The sequence below is a fragment of the Lycium ferocissimum genome, chromosome 12, assembly GCF_029784015.1.
Source record: "Lycium ferocissimum isolate CSIRO_LF1 chromosome 12, AGI_CSIRO_Lferr_CH_V1, whole genome shotgun sequence".
NCBI lineage: Eukaryota > Viridiplantae > Streptophyta > Magnoliopsida > Solanales > Solanaceae > Lycium > Lycium ferocissimum.
Window position 1 is genome coordinate 47,059,401 of NC_081353.1, and position 15,437 is coordinate 47,074,837.

Consider the following 15,437-nt stretch of genomic DNA (forward strand, 5'->3'; position numbering starts at 1 on the left):
GGCAGTCAACGTACAGTCCATGATTGCGATATCAACTGCAAAACGGATTGTCAGTGAATATGCTCCTTTGGTGTAGCTGCAATTAGGAGTCAAGAACTTGCCATTTGCAAAAGCCATGTGCTGAAAGTACTTCAAGTCCTGCTGTGATACCATTATGTGTTGTACTGTGTTAAACTTACAGGCCATAATGTGTTGGGCACAGCAAATGTCTAGATCATGGAGATTATTTTCATTGAACTTTTTTGTCAGCTATTAGACGTCAAGATCTATGAGTAATTAGTAACCTCATTGCAACTCCACAGCAAATGTCTTAATCATGGAATGTTTCAATGAGCTTATTAATTAGTCAGATCTTAACTTCTTAAACACTCAGTTTCATCATAATTATGCTGCCACTGTTTCATTTAAAGGTAACTCCTCCAATACTATGATAATCTCTGAAAACATATAGTATTATATTCCTTTCGTCTCAATTTATGTGGCGTCGTTCAATTTTACATAAAGTTTAAAAGCATTTAAATGTGGTCTAAAATATGTGGTAGATATTTATATTAATAGTAAAGAATGTTATATTTAAGAATAGATTAATTGTACTACAAATATTATGACATAATTTAGACCACACATTGAGAGGTATAGTTTTGTCACATTAATAACATTTTTTTGCGCGGAGTGCCCTTCTTTTGGGGTGATCTTTAAATTTTGCCCCTCATATTTGTGGTCTTTAAATTATGCCCCTCATATTGTTGGTCTTTAATTTTTGCCCTTCGCATTGCAACTTTGAGCTTTCGCACCAAAATCATGAGGTTCTGAGTTCGAACCCCCGCTCAAGCATAAATTAAAAAAAAAAATCGCAAGACAAGGTTTGGGTCGCGTGTATGCCAGACCCGGCATACTTTTGTTAAGGAATTACAAATTTTATGCGGACCGCATACTCATGCCTTGCGGGCTTAGCGTAAAAGTATCGGTCGGCATAACTTTGATAATTCCTTCACAAAGTTATGCCGGGTCCGGCATAAAAGTTTGCCCATTAAAAGTTTGGTATCATGCATTTTGATAAGAATAAAAATTATGAGAATTAACCATTTCTATCTTCCAGTAAGAAAGAAGTGGACTCAAAAGACAGGTGACTGAAATCTTCACTAGTTTGTTAGCTGGTTCATGAATTACATGATAAGAAGACAGTGATGATTTTTATGAGAATTAACCATTTCTATCTTCCAGTAAGAAAGAAGTGGACTCAAAAGACAGGTGACTGAAATCTTCACTAGTTTGTAGACAGGTGACTGAAATCTTCACTAGTTTGTTAGCTGGTTCATGAATTACATGATAAGAAGACAGTGATGAAGCACACAACAGCTGTTTCAAGATTTCTGATTACAAACATAATCTGGTTAAGGCATGATACCAACCTTTTAATGGGCATACTTTTAATGGGCAAACTTTTATCCGGGCCGTATAACTTTGAAGGAATTATCAAAGTTATGCGGGACCGATACTTATGCCAAGTCCGCCCATAAGGCATAAGTATGCGGGGTCCAAGATAACTTTGGTAATTCCTTCACAAAGTTATCGCGGGGGCATACTTTTAATGGGCAAACTTTTATGCGGATCCGCACAAACTTTTGAATGAATTATCAAAGTTATCCGACCCGCATACTTATGCCAAGTCCGCCCATAAGGCATAAGTATGCCGGTCCGCATAACTTTGTAATTCCTTCACAAGTGTATATGTCGTTGGGGCATAGCGAAATTTAAACTTGCCTTGCGATTTTTTTTTAAAATTTTGAACGCGTGGGTTCGAACCTGGAACCTATGGATTTTAGCCGAAGGGCAAAATTTAAAAATTTCAAATATGAGGGGCAAAATTTAAAGACCACCCCAAACGAAGGGCAATTCTGCGAATTGCCCCATTAATAATAATAATAACAAAGAATATTATTTCCCATTCCTTCGGTTGAAAGAACAATTAATACCATTTTTTATGCTTCATTTATTAATTTTAATTTTGGTTCTCGTAATATATAACTAAGCACTTTTAACATTAAAAGGGCAGTCCATGCAATAAGCTAACGCTAAGCGCAAACGTTAAATCTATTAAAATAAGTGATTTCAATCATTTTATATAGGAAACACGCTAGATGCGCCCTCAAATATGGAGTAACGACATAAATTTAAATAACATATTAGTAGTCAATTGATATAACATGATATTTAATTCTTTATATTTATGAAGCTTGCGTTTAAAGTCCGTATGTATATTAAGTAAAACAAACAAGAATTTGACTATGAATTTCCCTTTTGAAAACAAGTTAACCCATTGCATTAAGAATTTTCTACACAATTCTGGAACCTACCATTTCAAAATTCGCAGAATTGCCCTTCTTTTGGGGTGGTCTTTAAATTTTGCCCTTCATATTTGAAATGTTTAAATTTTGCCCTTCGGTTAACGCCCATAGGTTCCAGGTTCGAACCCACGCATAAGATCAAAATTTTAAAAAAATTCGCAAAAGTGCTTTAAATTTCGTTTATCGCTAACAAAGATACACTTGTTAAGGAATTACACATTTTATCCGGACTTAAGCATACCTCATGCCTTATGGGCGGACTTGGCATAAGTATCCGGTCCAAGATAACTTTGATAATTCCTTCACAAAGTTATCTTGGGGCATACTTTTAAATAAACAAACTTTATGCCGGACCCGCATAACTTTGTGAAGGAATTATCAAAATTACGCTTAACCTAGGATAATTTACGCCAAGTCCGCCCATAAGGCATGGGTAAGATACGGTCCGCATAACTTTGATAATTCCTTCACAGTTACGCGCGTAGTGCATACTTTTAATGGGAACTTTTATGCCGACCAAGATAACTTTGTGAAGGAATTATCAAAGTTATGCGACCCGCATACTTACGCCAAGTCCGCCTACAAGATAAGTATCGGTCCGCATAACTTGGTAATTCCTTAATAAAAGTATGCCGGTCCGCATAGCGAAATTTAAACTTGTCTTGCGAATTTTTTTAAAATTTTGATCACGTGGAGTTTAACCTCGAACCCATGGTGCCGATGGGGGCCAAGGGGCAAATTTTAAAGATTTCAAATATGAGGGGCAAAATTTAAAGACCACCCCAAACGAAGGGCACTCCGCGCAAAAAAATGTTTCAATAACATGCCGACATGCCAAAACATCAATTATTACACTTGTAAGGTGCTCAAATAGCCCACGTTTATATCCACAAATATGGAAAAGAACTTGGTACTTTCTTGAAATTTGACTTGCACCCTATCACTTTCATATATCTCATCCGACTAAACCTTATCAAGAAACCAATCCAAATTTTCTCAAAATCTTGAAAAAAACATAGCACTTTCTTGAATTGTTGCAAAAAAATGGCCACAAAAGAAATGGAAGTAGTGAAGAATTTGGATGTTGAAAAATACATGGGGAGATGGTATGAAATTGCTTGTTTCCCATCAAGAAATCAACCCAAAGATGGAGTAAACACAAGGGCCACGTACACTTTGAAAGAAGATGGCACAGTACATGTGTTAAATGAGACTTGGAGTGGTGGAAAACGAGGCTATATTGAAGGCACTGCTTATAAAGTTGATCCTAAAAGTGATGAAGCAAAACTCAAAGTGAAATTTTATGTTCCTCCATTCTTACCAATAATTCCAGTTACTGGTGATTATTGGGTTCTTTATATTGATGATGATTATCAATGTGCTTTAGTTGGTCAGCCTAGTAAGAAGTATCTTTGGGTAAGTTCCTTCATCATTTGCTTTTGACTCCCTTCGTTTTAATTTGTTTGTCTGTTTTTGGTTTTGACTTGATACTGAATTTAAGAAAGTAAAGAAGATTTTTGAATCTCGGGTTTTAAAATGAATTGTGGTCTTAAACGAATCTAAAATGTATTAGATGTCTTTAATCTCGTGGTTCTAAACGAAATTAACGAGCCGCCAAAAAAAAAAGATGGGGGCACTCTCTTTTTAAATCGACTTAAAAGAAAAGCGAGATAAATAAATTGAAAGAGAGGTTAACATTTAAAAAATGGCATGGTTCTTGCTATTTAATGATTTGATGAGCTTCCAATATAAGATAGTGATGTTTGCTTTTAGGAATTGATTTTGCTTATATGAGAAGTCCACTTTTTTTGGCATGTTTAGCAAGCTGCATGCAATGAATATGGATTTAGCTACCATCTTTGCCTCAAGTGTATTGGCTAAATCAAGTCTTTTCATGTGCCTCTTCATTTTAACTTATTATTGTCTCTTCCCTATCTTATCAAGGTCTGCGTACACACCACCTTCCTCAGATCCCGTGAGGTTACATCGGGGTCTGGGGATTACATTGGATATGATGTTGCATTGTTGAAATTGTACATGTTATTGAGCAATTGTAGGAAGGATTTTACTTATATACACTAATAGTGAGTTAGTGTCATTTTTACGGATTATTAGTCCATTTTTATCAAGAGAAACTCACACTTAACTACAGCAACAACATACCCAGTGAAATCCCACGGTGTGGGGTCTAGGGAGGATAAAGTGTACGCAGATCTTACCCCATCTCAGAAGATAGAGAGGTTGTTTCGAAAGACCCTCGATTGTGTAATGTTTTTATACTGTCGATGCATAATTAATATATACTTAAGTACAAATTCAATTATTATAACGAGCTATAGGTTTGGTTGGAAAGTTCAGGATTTATGAACTTCAAATCTTGGCTCCGCCTCTCCTCGTGAAGGACTAAAGTTATATACGTTGATAATTTAAAAGATTTAATTTAATTTTGTGACTTTCTAACCTGTGTTAGCAAGTTATTATCATCAGATTATCAATTGATTTTTATCGAGGGAGTTGCCTGTAATTACTTTACATTTGTTAATTAATTCCTTCAAATTATGCTTAACAATGTTGGCATTTGCTTGTGGACAGATATTATGTAGGCAAACACATATGGATGAAGAGATATACAATCAACTTGTTGAGAAGGCTAAAGAAGTAGGGTATGATGTGAGCAAACTCCACAAGACACCTCAATCTGATCATCCACCACAGAGTGAAAATGTCCCAAATGACACCAAAGGATTTTGGTGGATCAAATCTATCTTTGGAAAATAATCAATCACTAAATATGGTTACAAAAAAAACCTACAATACGAATAATGAAATGTTAGTGTTGTAAAAAAAGATTGTTATTTTAGATTTCAAATGTTTTAAGGTTGTTCTGAGGAGAGTCCTTCTGTTTTGGTACCTTGTAAAGTTGATAGTAATAGTGTGTTGTAAGAGTTTGTTGTCAATTTTTTATGTATATGAAATATTAAATGTTTATTTGTTTAATTTCTTCATTTTTTAGCACGGATCTTTAATTTTATCCCCTCAAAAGTGGCCGAAAATATCTCGAGGTTTTGAATTTGAATTTTACTCAGTTAAAAAAAAATTTGCAAAGAAAGACTTTGTGAAAAGTTTGCTTTATAAGGCAGAATTTGCCGTAAAGCACAAATTTTTATTTTTTTCTTTCGCTTTAAGGCAAAAAAAAAAAAAAAAAAAAGTCATTTTGCTGGAATTTTAGGATTTTTTTTACTAAGTCAGAATTTGAATCTAGAATTTTGGGGTATTTTAAGCGAAAGGCAAATATTAAAGACAATTGCTGGACAAAAATTAACGACCACCTCCGAATGAGGGCAATCGTGCAAATTGTCCTACTTTCTTTGGTATGAAGTTTTTTGAAATTTTACTTACTGCGACTCAAAATTTTGTTTGGTTATATATTGTTCTAATTTTCATTCTAAACTTGAAAAAAAAATAATTAGTCTGGACCAAGTTTTGAAGTAATAAAAAAAAGAATTCCCTCAAGAAAAAGAAGGATCTACATGCAAGTAAACGAAGAGAGTCTTTTTGTTAAAAAGAGTGTTGTTTTATACCAAATGGTTAAGGGCCATTCGGCCATGAGAATTTTTTACTTTTTTTTGGGAAATTATTTCACTCTATGTAAAATTCAGCGTTTGGCCATGAAAATTTTAATTACAATTTCATCTTGAAGTTGTAGTTGAAATTTAAAAAACACCTAAAAATTTATTTTCATTTTTTTCACTTTTAATATATTCAAACAATCAAATATTTTTTAGAAAAGTTACAACCAAACTTAACTCCAATTTGAACTTCCTTCAAAATTCCAAATAAACTGAAAAAATATTTAATTTTCATGGCCAAACGCCTACTAAATTTTGTATATTTCTTAGGAGAACCCCTTTCTTCTTGAACCTTGTAAAGTTGATTATACTAATAGTCCGTGGTGTTGTAAGAAAGTTTTTTATTTTTTTTTTTATTTTTTTATTTTTTATCAATTTTGCATTTAAATTTATGTGTATGGAATGTTGAGTTTTATTTCTTTCTTTCTTTGGCATGAAGTCTCTTGAAATTTGACATTACTTAGGATCCGTTCGCAATGAAAATTTGACTTTTTTATATTGTTTTATCAAAACATTGTTTGGTCATATATTATTTCAATTTTTCACTTCAAACTAAGAAAAAAAAATGGCCTGAGCCGGTTTTTCAAGTAAAACAAATTCACTCAAAAAGATGGTGGATCAAATCATCTTTGGATAATAATCAATCCGTAAATATGGTTTTAAAAAAGAACTCTACGAATAAACAATGAAGAAATGTGTTGTAAAAAATATTCTTGCTTTTAATTCCAAGTATCCTTAAGAGTCTTTCTTTCTTCTGGAATCTTGTAAAGCTGATGGTAGTAATGTGTGGTTTTGTATTTGAATTATGTGTGAAACGGTAAAGTCTTGTTTATTTGTCACTTTGGCATGAAGTTTCTTAAATAGGGCAGAGTTACTTTTTTCTTAAAATTTTGTGTCAAGTTAAATGGTGTCATATTAATTGAGACTTAGGGAGTAGAATGTCACACTTGGGGGGTCCAATCCAATAATATACACTCTCTATCTCAATTTATGTGGTATTCTTTCATTTTTAGTCTGTCAAAAAAGAAGGTCATCTTTTCACGATTAGAAACAATTTAACGTCAAAATTCTCCTTTTAGCCTTAATTAAATGAGTTATAGTCACACGAATGTTTAAAGTTTATTTAGATCACAATTTTAAGTCTTCTTTACTTTCTTAAACTTTATGTCAAGTCAATGGATAACGCATAAATTGGGATTAACGGAGTAGCAATTTTTTGGACCATTTTGCCGCCACTAGAATCTTGACTTATGTCACGGCAATTTAAAAGTGTACATATAATAAAACATATTTACTCTATTTATACAAATATAATTTTCGACGGAGGTGATTTAATTGAACACCTTCGGCTTTACATAGCTCCGCCACCGGTGGCAGTCAAAGTATAGTTCATTACCTCTCCATCAAATGCAAAACGGAATTATTAGTGAATTGTAGATACTCCTTTATCCGTCACTTATTCTGTATATTAAAAATAGTTGTTCCAGTTTGAAAAATTAAGAAATAATTTTACCATTTTAATATCTAATTTATCTTTATTATTAACTAGTTTTAGCGTACGAGCTTTGCGCGTGACAAAAGCGTGAGCCTAATTTGACAATACAAACTATTTGGAAAAAAAGTTGGACTTAAATCCAAATTTTGCCGTTTATCATCGCTAAATTGCTAGTAGCTAAATTGCTTAAAATGTCTTTTTTTATTGTACTTTTTATTTTTACAGTGTAACAAAACCTTATTGTTTGTCCTTAATGCATTGGTAAACGAATTCTAGACTAATTTGAATAGTCTATTATATAGGATTTAATGACCAAATTTTAGTTGGTTTGAAGTCCTAAATAATAGGAGATAATTAAATATTTTAATTTTGAAAGGACTAATAGTAAATGACAATTTTGTCTATTGTAATGTCTTCTAATGAAGTGCAAATAATTCAATCAACATATAAACTAATGTTGTTTTCTGTTATTTCAAGTCGTCCAACATATGCATCTCGACCTTCCTAATGATACTTTAAAGTTTAAATCCTCTGTGACATGTTATCTATTATTAGTTGCTATAAATTAAATTCTTCCTGCCTAATTGAAAATATATTATTTTCATAAAATTCTTAATCCCTTCCCTTATGTGATTTAACAACAGACACATTTACTGCATCAAAAGGTTATCTTACATGCAAAATTTCTGATAAAGCGAACAAAGAATTGAACTAATAACAATTTAGAATAATATTTTTGTAAAACCCTTTAAAAATATAGACTTCAAATTTGACAAAATTATCATTTTAGATTTCCCCTAATATTTCAGAGGTTTATCAACAAATTTTCTGCATGAAATCTTTCCTTATTTGAAAAATATGTGGAAAGTCAACCCTATTATTAAATATCCTATATAAATCATTTTCTCATTTGAATTATGAAGCATGGCTATTTTGTACGATAAATAATATAAGAAAAAATCACAGAGAATAAGTATGAATGTACCTATTACTTGTCCGCGACAAAAGCGGACATTATTAAAAGATAAATGAATTAATGAAAATTTTTCAATAAAAAGAATGTAGGAGAAGTGGAATAGAATACAGATTTACTACAATTATAAACAACTTTAAAGTATAACTACGCAAACTCAATTTTTTTTTTTTTAATGAAAAACGGTAACTTCAATAGCATGAAATTTAGAAAATCATTTTCGCTAAAAAAAAGTTATGTTGAATAATAAAATAATTTCAAACTATCGATTATATGTTGTCCACATGGCACATATCAAACACTCTATTAAAGATTAATGACTAAATGGTAATGGAGGGGATCCAATCCCTTCGCCTCAGGCACAAAACAATTGAAAAATAGATAATGAGAAATACATTCGAATTCTTAAAATAAATCCTTTTTATGAACAAAACCTAAGCAATAGCCTGTTATGTAATGGAGAACTTTCTGTTAACATAGTGAATTTTTTGACCTCATCGTTTCAACAAAGACCCTCTTGCAAAGCCAAATTTTGAAATAAATAAATCAAAAATTTAAAGAAAATATGCAATAAAAACTTCTTGGAAGTAGCAAGAAATCACCTGACGTGGACGTAAAAGTTCTCTTCTTTGGCTTAATGCAAATTGTTCTTGAACTCCAGTTGAGGCCCTATGATGTGCGATGAAAGTTTCTGTTGAAATCAAAAATATAAAATCAAAATTTTAGCTGATTTTAAATCAGTAAATATAAGAAAAATAGTTAAATTACAATTTTGTCTAACGTAGCGAACGACATTTTTCTAAGGGCTTTGTACTTTTAATAGTTTTCTAACCGTTTTTTGCCTTCGGGCTAGGAAGCAAGTAGATGAAATCAGCAGGACGAAGCAGTTGAATTTGTGGTGTCAATCAACCAATCTATGATAAAATAAGAAAATAATCAGACCATTAATCATACAAAACAGAAAACTCTAACCTCTTTTTGCCTTCGAGCTAGGAAGCAAGTAGAAGAAATCAGCAGGACAAAGTAATAAAATTTGCAGTGTCAATCAACCAATCTATGATAAAATAAGAAAATAATCAGACCATTAATCATACATCTATCAATCATGTACAGGTATAATGTATGTAAATTATAAAATATTGTATAATTGAAAACGAGCACAATCTCAAAAGAAAAGATTATCGAACATGGTTTTAAGAAGGTTGTTTTCCTCATTGCTAAAATTCTTTTATAGCTGTACATATGCACTTTTCTAACCCTAGTAAAATTTTATTTGACACCAAAATATAAAAATATAGTGTATTAGAATTTTCTTTGACACCAAGATATGAAAATATAGTGTGTAGTAACAATTTTACTTTTAAAATTAAATATAAAAAAATAATAAAATATTTATGACCCTTGTTCACGTTAGAAGTCATGTCTTCTAAACAAAGTTGGCAACAAATTTTTATGGAAATAGAAGTCCTAGAGTTTATGGTAATTTCCACGTGAGGTGCAATTATTTTTAAAAAAAAAAAAAAACCTTACCTTTTTAGTTGATAATTTTGGAGGAAAAAAATACAATTTATGGTATAACTTAATTTCCACGTGAGGTTCAATTTAGTCCTAAAGTTTATGGTAACTTAAATACTTCTATTATTAAAATTTCACGGTAATGGAATCCTAATGTGACTTATTGTATTCTTTTGCCAAAAACATATTATTAAATTATTTAGTGTAATAAATTAGATAAAAATAGTGAAATTACTATTTTGTCTATTGCAGAGTCTTTTAATGAAGGGTAAAAAGTTCAATCAACATTTCTAAGGCCCTTCACACTTTTAATATAGTATAGATTATTGGTTTGGCATATTCGAAGGAATTTTTAGTGGCTGCATAACTTTTTAAAGTATGTTTTATAAATTTCAATTATTAGGTTTTAGCAATAACTAGGGGTGATATAGTAAATTTTCATTCTATTTTTTGCTCCTTAATAGGCGAATCAAGTCAATACATGATAGGTAAAAATGAACGGAGAGAATAGCTGCAATTAGGAGGCAAGAAGTTGCCATATGCAAAAGCTATGTGCAGAAAGTGTACTTCAAGTGTGGCTGTGTGATCACCATTATGTGTTATACTGAGTGAATTTACAGGCCATTATGTGTTGGGCACAACAAGTGTCTTGATCATAGAGAGTTTTTTTCAACGAGCTTTATGTCAGCAATTAACGTCAAGATCATCTATGAGTAATTAGTACTAACCTCATTGAAATTACCCACAGCAAGTGTCTTAATCATGGAAGGTTTCAATGAGGTTATTAATTACTCAGATCTTTATGTCTTAATTCTTAAATACTCACTTTCATCATAATTATTCTACTACTCTTTCATTTAAATGTAACTCCTCCAATGTTGAGTTTATCTCTGAAAGTTTATGTTGTATTCCTTTCGTCTCAACTTATGTGATCTTTGTTTGTTTTTACATAGTGTTTAAGAAAATTATGAAACATATGGTCTAACATAAGTTATAGATACTTGTGTGACCATCAGTCCCACTGTTAGAGAAAGAAGTGATTTGAAGATTTGATTACATAGAGTTTTTGCTTGGTGTTGATATGAAATTTTAAATTGTTTCCTCCTACCATATTTATGTGATTTATGTGAGTGATGAACCTCAAAGAGATAATTGGAGTTGATGTGGTTATATTTCATGTCTTGTTGAAACTTAATCCATTTGTGTATATAATCCCAAAGTGGTAAATTTTTGAGATTTACTCCCGAAGTAGTAAGGCTTTGAACTTTACTCTCGGAAAGGTTCAACTTTGAAATTTACTTCTAAAGTAGTAAAATAATAAAATTTTCTCCTCAAAATCTGTTGTGACTTTGTAATGCATGTAAAGGTTTTCCTTATTTTTCTGAAAGCTTTGATTTTAGTTAATTAAGGTGGCAAAATAACGAAGGAAATGTTTATATTTAATTTGTTGTAATTTTCTTAAAGTGTTGAGATGTAACACTAAGGAATGGTTCTATATGTATTTTGGTGGTCTAGAAGTATTGGTATGACTTTTGACAAGCAGAAACAGGTTTGAGAAATATATTGAAGCGGTGTTTTCTTGTGGTTGAGAGAAATAATGAGATATTGAAAATTTTGAATAAAGCTCATCTAAATGACCAAGTTTCTTCCCCGAAGTGGATGAAGAAATACCACAACACAACTCCTGAAGAGATAAAATAACCAAGGATATAAATGTTATTTTGTGGCATGAAGGTCATTATTGCACGTACCTGTCATACGTCAAATCATCTTAGATACTTTTATTATTTATCATTTTAAGGAAAAAGGGATACAAATTTTGTAGAATACTTTCTACTATAACCATATTAATATATTTACTTGTTGATTTTCCAGAAGGAAATAACAATTCATGCAAAAATTTCCTGAAGAAAGAAATAATTATGTGGTTTCCTCCTTGACACAAAATATTCGGATGTTAATGTTTATTCTCCCTGAAGGAGATATTTACCATAGAAGTGATGTCAGGGTAATATTTGATAGTACAAAATTAATTAAGGGCTCCAGAAGAGCTAACTATTTATCTAGAAGATCACGGCACTAGTAGTTCCAAACAATATTTGATTATGGAGAATAAATTACAGGCTCCTGCAGAGCTTATATACTATTATGCAATTCGTTCTAGATTGTAATATACGAAGTTGTTATGATCAAAACACAAGTTGTAGTAAACCCGAAGTTTACTAACATAAATGGCTATCATATTGAAGCTATAAATGATGGGAGGATTAAATATTTTCAAAATCATAGTGGGTAAGAAATATGTATGTGAATGGTTACCCTTGTTATTCTCCAAATTTTACTACACAAATATAAGCATGATGAAATCACATGTCATGATAAACTAGAAGTTTATTGATACAAAAAAGAATTCATGTCATAGTAAATCAAAAGTTTACTAAAATAAATAGTACATGGCATGGTAAACTTGAAGTTTACTATTATAAATAATTTTATCAGTTGGCATGAACAATTTGGCCATCCCGATTCAAATATAATATGCAGATTGAGTATTCATATTGAAGAACTAGAAGATTCTTCAAGAATTTATTTGTGTTGCTTGTTCTCATGATAATTTGATTATACTGGTTAATGTTGGGATTGAATTCCCCAAATTTTGGAAAAGCATAAAAGGTGAATATGGACTCGTTCACCTGTTATATGATGTCTTAAATAGATGCATCGATAAGACGGTCACACGTGTGTTTATTGTCGGCCCGCAGTTTGACATATACAAATTACTTGCTCAAAATAATTGAGTTGAGAGCACAATTTCCATATTATGTAATCAAGACAATCCATCTTGATAATGTTGGTTTATACCAAGCTGGTTTGGTGTCAAATGCCTCCGATAAATAGCTAAACCATTGCTTATGAGAACAAAGCTTCATGTGCTGGTCTGAAATATGATATATTGTATACAACATCACTTATATGCTTTAGACCAATAAATTATGATAAATTCTCCCTTCACAATTGGTTCAGGGTTAGGAACCATATATTTTCATCTAACAGTTTTTTTGTGTGGTATATGATTAATTAATCTACCATGATGCACAAAGATGGATTCCGCAAAGAAGATGGAATATATGTTTAGTTTTTCTAACATAAGGTGGGGAGAATAAGTAGTTAGGAAATATGTTGTGAATTATCATTAGTATGATCCTCATTCAAAAAGTAATTCAAGTTAAATGCTAGAAGCATTTGCTGACACAAAACTAGTTTCATATTTCAGCTGCAAAATGCTCCTATTAATATTAATGTCCCTGAAGGACAAAGTATACAACATGCATGAAGCATGGTAGATCAATCGGTTCCAAATGAAATCATCCTTGAAAAGAGAGAGAAGCAAATGATCAAAAAGGTCATAATAAGGAGGCAATGTGCTCTTGAAGAGCCTTCGACATAACGCTTCATGAAATCTTATGAGAGGTTTAGGTACCTAAAATAATGAAAGTGATGAGATCTCAAAAAGTTATGTCACATGCGAACCGATACAAATGATATATCGTCGACAATATCTTTCATACAACATTGCGTAATATTGTAAAAGCTTGTGAGGATTTGAATTATATGTCTATAAAGCATGCTACCATAGACATTATTACCAAGTGAAATGACGCATTTTGGTAAGCTTCAAGCTTATTGGACCTGCAGTCCAGACAACAGAAAATGTCACCATTTAAATATTAATGGATATTGTCACTTGACAAAATTTTTATGAAAATTATTGAAGAATTTTAAATGCCTGAAGCATATACAAGTTGTAGAAATTTGTTCATAATTCTTATATGAATTAAGTTAAGCAAGGTGAACGCAATTTTATCACCTTAATGAATATTCACTAACTAGGGGCACAAATGACTCTATTTATCCTTACGTCTTTGTGGAAATCAAAATATGTCATATTGTTGGTGCAAGTTGATGACTTGAATATTATTCAAACTCTTGAAGAGTTCTCAAAAGCAGTATATTATCTGTTGAAAGAAGTTGAAATGAGAAACTTGCAGAATTTTTTTATCCTGAAGTGCCATATCTTTATGCAATTGATGCATGTACATATTTTGCTATGACTATGAGGGATTACAGTCATACGATGTTGTTCCACATAACAGTTAAATCATATAAAGATAACATCTGTTTATAAAGCAAGTCAAGAACGCACTTGGAGTGATTTCAACAATATTATATGCCGATGATTCCAACAATGTTATACTAACCAAAGATCGAAGATGTAAAGAGAGATACATAGGCCAAAGGACAAGGCATAATTCACCAAAGTTGTTCTTCACACACGATCTCCAAAAGAATGGTGATATCAACGTGCAACAGATGGGTTCAAGTGATAATATGGTTGATTTGTTCACCAAGTCTCTACCAACTGCAACTTTCGAGAAGATGGTGCACAAGATTGGAATGCGAAGATTCAAGTTTTGGATTGATGTTCTCATCAGGGGGAGTTAATACGCGTTGTACTCTTTTTCCCTTAGCCAAGGTTTTGTCCCAATTGGGTTTGCTTGGTAAGGTTTTTAATGAGGCAACCAAATGGCGCATTATTAGAAATGTGTACTCTTTTTCCTTCACTAAAATTTTTCCCACTGGATTTTTTCTAGTAAGGTTTTAACGAGGCACATTATCTATCAATTAGACATCCAAGGGGGAGTGCAATAAATATTATTTATTATGGTGGATGTCTATCTTTAGGAGAAACTTTAGGGTTTGTGACTTTGGCACTAAGTTAATTTTCTCCTATAAATAGAGATGTTCTCTTCATTTTATATCATCCCTAACAAGAGAAATAAAGATATATCCTCTATTCTCTCTTTCTCTACAATATTCTTATTCTTGCATTATTATTTTATAACAGGTATTTAATTCTTGAAATTTATGAAGAGTGGATCTAAGACTGAAATGCGTAGCAAAATATTACAGGGAACAAAATAAGAATTTGTTTGAGGGACTAAAATTATGAATTTCCCTTTTGAAAACAAGTTAACTGCCCCATGTATTAGAATACACAATTCTAGAAGCTACCATTTCAATAAAACATATTCTCTTCGTTCATTTTTACTTGTTCCATATTAACTTAGCCCACAAGGCCCTAAACAGAATGACATGATATATCACTCTTAATTATTATTAAATCATCTAATGGTTAAAATCAATCAAATATACTTTAAAAATTATGTATCTGCTAACAGTTCATTGACGTTTCCAATTCAATAATTAATAATAAGATAAAAATAGATACAAAATAATAAATTATTTCCTAATTTTTTAAATTGAACAAGTAAAAATTAATATCTATTTTTATTATACAGTAAAAATGATCGTCGGTAGTACCCGTAAAAATCCACTATTACACTTTGTAAGGGCTCAAATAGCCCACGTGTATATCCACAAACATCTCACATTGCACAATATAACCTTTATATATC

At 31.6% G+C, this 15,437-nt stretch overlaps 1 protein-coding gene across 1 annotated transcript; it reads left to right on the top strand.

The window, feature by feature from the left end:
- The first annotated feature begins 3,259 nt into the window (after positions 1 to 3,259).
- Positions 3,260 to 5,345, top strand: LOC132039939 (temperature-induced lipocalin-1-like). Its single transcript, XM_059430499.1, has 2 exons — positions 3,260 to 3,764; positions 4,941 to 5,345. The coding sequence occupies exons 1-2, from the start codon at positions 3,393 to 3,395 to the stop codon at positions 5,124 to 5,126; spliced, it is 558 nt and encodes a 185-aa protein (XP_059286482.1). The 5' UTR covers positions 3,260 to 3,392; the 3' UTR covers positions 5,127 to 5,345.
- Positions 5,346 to 15,437: the final 10,092 nt, after the last annotated feature.

What these genes read in the sequence shown, in the direction of transcription:
- LOC132039939 (XM_059430499.1), top strand. Translation starts at nt 3,393, where the DNA reads ATGGCCACAAAAGAAATGGAAGTAGTGAAGAATTTGGATGTTGAAAAA. An exon ending in CTAGTAAGAAGTATCTTTGG is followed by an intron (nt 3,765 to 4,940) that starts GTAAGTTCCTTC and finishes GCTTGTGGACAG; the next exon opens with ATATTATGTAGGCAAACACA.